At 47.7% G+C, this 5,365-nt stretch overlaps 1 protein-coding gene across 1 annotated transcript; it reads right to left on the bottom strand.

The window, feature by feature from the left end:
• Nucleotides 1-2,661: 2,661 nt before the first annotated feature.
• LOC103714181 (transcription factor MYB44-like) lies at nucleotides 2,662-4,819 on the bottom strand. Its single transcript, XM_008801354.6, has one exon. The coding sequence runs from the start codon at nucleotides 4,092-4,094 to the stop codon at nucleotides 2,994-2,996; it is 1,101 nt and encodes a 366-aa protein (XP_008799576.1). The 5' UTR covers nucleotides 4,095-4,819; the 3' UTR covers nucleotides 2,662-2,993.
• Between the last annotated feature and the right edge of the window lie 546 nt (nucleotides 4,820-5,365).

Below are 5,365 nucleotides of genomic sequence, written 5' to 3'. Positions count from 1 at the left end.
TAAGAAAACCAAAAGGCTCTTACGAGCAAGAAAACCAAAAGACTCTTTTAATAGGTTTTCTACCCATAAATACAATTAGACTAGTAATGACCCATAATCCTTTAATTGGGTATTATAGGGTGTGTGGGACACTTTAATAGAATATTAATTTATAATATTCTTACAAGGTATGCCATGGGCCATGGGTTTGCCTTCTTTTCACTGGCCCAAAAAACATTCTATATGACAACCATTGTCATCCATGTCCAGATGGATGATTATGGTTAACCGAGCGCTTTACTTATATTGAGAATTATACTATATTTAGATGCCTAGTGGCTTTAAAAAAGATTCAGAAATTTTTATGATGTTGTATAGTCATATTACCTATTTATAGACAACAAGCATAAATATGCCTTTAATTTGAAGTCAAGCTATATGAACCCTATTTTCCAATTAGGGTGGTTCTCCTTTAATGGGTGGTTCTGATGAGATTGAAGGAGTGGCAATGTTTGATCGTTTAACCGATTCCAACCCATTGTAGGGCGAGCTAGATTGCCTATTTAATAGTATAATCGGGTTTGAATCTGAAATTTTTGACCTATTCAATAATCGGACAAGGCTCGGGTTGGCAAATTTTTAATCTATCATTTATCTAACCTGACCCGATTGCATAGAACCGGTTACTCTTCTGTCACTCTCGGTCCTCCTATCCTTGTCCATCCAGAAGTAGCCAAACGAGGCAGGGTTCCATGAAGAGGACTGTGGATTACCCATGAACGGTGCATGGTGGTTTAAACGTGCTCGTCTTTGGGGCCAGGCATAGTGCCGTGTGCCTCAATCCAAGTGGAAGTCGTATTTTGAGATCCTTATCGTCTTACACTTGGCTGGAGTCTGGTGGGTTGAAGTAGGCCCGATGGAAGTTGGGAAATTGCTCTAAAAGATTTCATCACGAAAGTGGGACTGTGGAAAGGGTCAAGCAAATTCCATCAAATATAATTCATGAAAGGCCTTGTTTGATCCCAAATTCAAAGAACTCATTGAGACTTATGATGTTATGTCACCTCACAAATTTCATGGCTTTGCTACTTTTCTATTTTCATTAACCAATTTGGTGGTCTCTCCATAGTGTAAAAAGATCGTCCTAGCGGGCAAGGTTAGTAAATGAGAAGAAGAGTGATGCTTGTTGGGCTCAAAATGTAAACTTCAAGCGTGGCCCACCTTTATGAGAATATGGATTCCCAGCTAACTTGTATAGTATTTTATCAAAAACAGCTCTGCGTCGTGATCTTGCCCACGTATGCTTGGTAACCAGTGGTTTCGAACCCTATTCTTAGATGATGCATCTCCAGGAAATCTGGATTTATATAATTAAAACAGTATTCTCTGTATCAAGAAAAAACAAGCTCCGGTTGTCTCTTTGATCATATCTTCATTGGAAGGCATGTATGAATTCTCATCTACCTCGAAGAAGCCTTTGACCAACATGTGTATGTGGTCGAAATTCCCTGCATGCAGGGCCAGCTATATCCAACCCTTGGTTGAATGGACTCTAAAACTCCTCCTGATCATATACACAAGGCAGACATACCTACAAAGAGAGAGATCGTTCATATGGCATATGTAGGGTTAGTGGGAGATGTGGTTGTATCTTTCACGTAGAAGAATGATTCATCTTCTTTTACGAAATCAATCGTTGAATCATGTAGTAGACAGATGGAATAAAATAATAGAATACTTTAAGATCAAGATAAGATATGATTCAATGGTTAATGTCGCAAAACATACGGCCTGAACCAGGTTAGTGATGCTCGGACTTAAGAGTTAGAATTCTACATTCCTAAGAACAGCTTATAGCCTTATAGGACACAAGAATCCTATATATCATCATCCATGGCTGATCGGTATTTCTGGTGCACAAATCTCGAAAATTGGTGAACGGAAGGTGGGCCACGGCGGGGACATGATTTCCTTGCATGGTCCGCCATTGACTCTCGTTTAGCGAGGCGACCAAATGTCGCACGAGTCACATCTATGCAAGCCCTCATCAACGTTAGTGCTCATGGAAGCAAATAAAGTAAGTATGAAATAGACCACCCAACTGGCACGAAACGACTGCCAATCTCCAATCCAATCAAAAGTCGGCATGTCGCCATCAATCAAAGTCCCCAAACCAATTCCAATTCCTAACTCATCCATTTCATCGTTGCGCAATTATTAATTTTCTTTCTCCATGATTCGTGTCGTGAACGTTTTATTATTCCGGCGGACAAGGACCAAGTATCCAACCAGGTCATGGACGGATAATAGTGCATCTCAACTTGATTACGGTTGCTGTTACAGGTATCGGTCATAAGGTTTATCTTTGAAACCGAATGCCTTCAGATACATTTATTATTAAATTTCTTAATGACTTTTAGTTTTTGCTTCCGTTAGGTTATGAAGTTGCCACCGAACCAGAAACATTAACTACAGCCCCCGCACGAACGCTTATTATAAGTTAAGGAAAAACCGAATCAGTTAGCTGTCACCTACTATAACAGTCGCCAATCCAAAATGGAGAGAGAGTATGTTTTCATCTCTCTCTCTTTCCTTGGAGTTCAAATTTTCTTTGACACAAAGGGAGCAAAAGGAGATCTTTCTACTCATCCAAGCTATGGGACTAAAGTAAAAGAAAAGGAATTGGACAAAATAAAAACCGCCTCTTTTTTTTTTTCTTGTTTTCTCTTCATCAATTTCTAAACCTCTTCAACAGATTTACCCCAGCTTGATCTCTTTTCTGTACAAAAAAAAAACCCTTCATCCACCTTATTTTGTATAGAACTGGCTACCAAGTACCAAAGGAGAGGAGGAGAGAGAGAGGGAGGGAGGGGGAGGGGGGATTTTAATTAAACAAAAGGGAAAGAAAAATAAGCTAACGGAGCTAAACAGCCAAAGAAGCCTTCTTTTTTCTTCATCGAAGACTGTTCCATCCTTAATTCCTTTGATCCTTCGATCCATCTGGAGCTAATCTACTACTCGATCTTGGTGATTCCGATCCGCTTGATGACGGCGTCGTGGATGCTTTCCTGCGGCGGTTGCATGCACATCATACCGCTCTGCTCCAGTCCTGACATGTAGCTCCTCACCTCGTTGCGGATCATCTCTTGCATCACCGCCAGGAACTCGGCGCTGAAGGGGAACGCCGGCCGCCTCTCCTCCTCCAGCGGACGCCTCCGCTCATCGGTGGCGGAGGGGGGCGCCATCGGGGGCGGCGGATGCAGCGGCATCGCCGGTCCCGGAGGTGGTGGTGCAGCCAGGAGCTGGAGCTGGTTCTGGTTTGTTTGGTGGTGATCAGATGCCTCGGGCTTATCCGATCCGGGGAGGGACAGAGAGAGGGACGTGACCGGATCGTCATTCTTGGTATTGATGGCGGAAAAGGCAACGACGGTTGCTTCGTGGTGGTGAGGAGATGACGTCGGGGGGACGATGCCGCCGGTTCTCGGCACCGGGCGGTAGATGAGCGACGCCGATGCGTGGGCGGCGGCGGCGGTGGGGACGGAGGAGAACGTCGTGTGGCTGTGGCGGCTGGAGTCGCTGAGGTCGGATCCGGAGGGGCTGCCGGGGCTCAAGCAGAGCCCGCCGCCGGAGGAGAGGACCGGCCCGACGCTGCTGGAGCGCTTCAGCGGCCGCGCGGCCGCGTCGTCCGCTGCCGCCAGGGCGGCGTCGTATTGCTGATGGGGCAGGCCGACGTCGTCGACTGCGGGGGCGACGGTGGCAGAGGAGTACTTGCGCTTGAGGGTGGAGTTCCAGTGGTTCTTGATGGCGTTGTCGGTCCGGCCGGAGAGGAGGCGGGCGATGGTGGCCCACTTGTTCCCAAAGCGGCGGTGGGCCCGGATGATGGTATCGTCCTCCTCCGGCGTAAAGGGCCGGTGCTCCACCTGAGGCGAGAGCTGGTTGCACCACCGAAGCCGGCACGACTTCCCAGACCTCCCCGGGATCGACTTGCTGATCAAAGACCAGTTCCTCGCCCCGTGTTTCTGGACCAGCTTGTGGAGCGCCTCGTCCTCCTCCGGGCTCCACGGTCCCTTGATCCGATCCATGTCCTTACCCCTATTCGACATCGACGCCGCCATCAATCGATACAACAAACCCTATCTCAAGATCGACCGAAAAAAAAGGGAACCCCTTTCGGTTTTAGCTAGCGAGAAAGAGGGGAGGCGGTGGTTATAAATAGCATGAGAGAGAGAGAGAGAGAGAGAGAGAGAAAACGGAGACGTCGGAGAGAGGACGAGAATGGGAGTGGGAATGGGGGAGCGCTATATAAGTGAGAGGAGGTGGGTGACCGGGAGTAGCCGGTACAGGTGACCGGTCATGGGGAGTTGATCGAGGGGGCGCACCCGCTTCTTCCAGGCAGGCGGTTGCTTGCATACAGCTGGCATCTGTACACGCGTCGGCTACTCGCGGACAGGATCTCTCTCCATTACTTCCGTCTTTATTTTCTCTCTCCCCCTCCGTCCCCTTTCCTTAAAATAGCCCCCTCCCCAGCTCAATAATATCTCCGGCTTCTCTCCTCCCCGGTCACCACCCCAACGCGTCCGTTTCCCGTACGGAATAGGAGGGCAGCTAACTAACTACTATCACTGTTTGCTGCGAACGCGTCTCCGTTAGTTCTGTTACGGTTCCGCTAGTACCGCCATGGATGCGGGGCATCAGATAAGGGTGACGCGACTCGGCGTCCATATGCTTCCCTTCTTTAATCTCGGCCGTCCGGTCGATAAGGCTCGCTTTGCTCCTCCGTACGCGTGGACACCGGGCGTACGTACGATTCAATGATCCATCTCGGCTATTCAAAAAAACAAAAAAGGAAACGCCTAACCGGAACCGGCTAGTGGTAGAGTTATAACGTTAAACTATTACCTAATATAATTTATAAGCAATATAAAATTCTCAGGACACGTAACAATAATGAATAAAAAAGATGGTGGCGAAGCGGGTTGGAAAGGGGGACGAAGCGAGAAAAGCATAGATAGCCGGGTGAGAGTTTTGACCGAGCCAGGCTGGACAGCATTTTGTGAGGAGGTTTTAAATCTTGCATGATGTGGTTGGTTGCAATTTATATATAATGTTTTTGTGCTGCGATTCTAGAAAGCACATTTCAAAATGAGAGCGATAATAAAGAAATGGTTTCAAAGGGAAGGTGATGAGGTGGCAGTGGATGACAAGCGCGGTCGCGGAATCAGAGGGCGGATCATTACTGCAGTCCTGTCATCCAGCCTGTCAACCTGCAAACCGAGCCCCAACCGCACCCTAACGGCCTCATCCCCAGCCCCTTCCCCAACCATTTCCGTGGACACCTGTCCGTCACTCGAGCTGCCTAAAACCGACTCCCACTCTTCGTTTTGGA

This window comes from Phoenix dactylifera, chromosome 11, assembly GCF_051530095.1.
Source record: "Phoenix dactylifera cultivar Ajwa chromosome 11, Ajwa_hap1_PhDact_Kaust_v1.1, whole genome shotgun sequence".
Classification (NCBI taxonomy): Eukaryota; Viridiplantae; Streptophyta; class Magnoliopsida; order Arecales; family Arecaceae; genus Phoenix; species Phoenix dactylifera.
The sequence above is the reverse complement of the archived record's forward strand: the minus strand, read 5'-3'. Positions and strand labels throughout refer to the sequence as shown.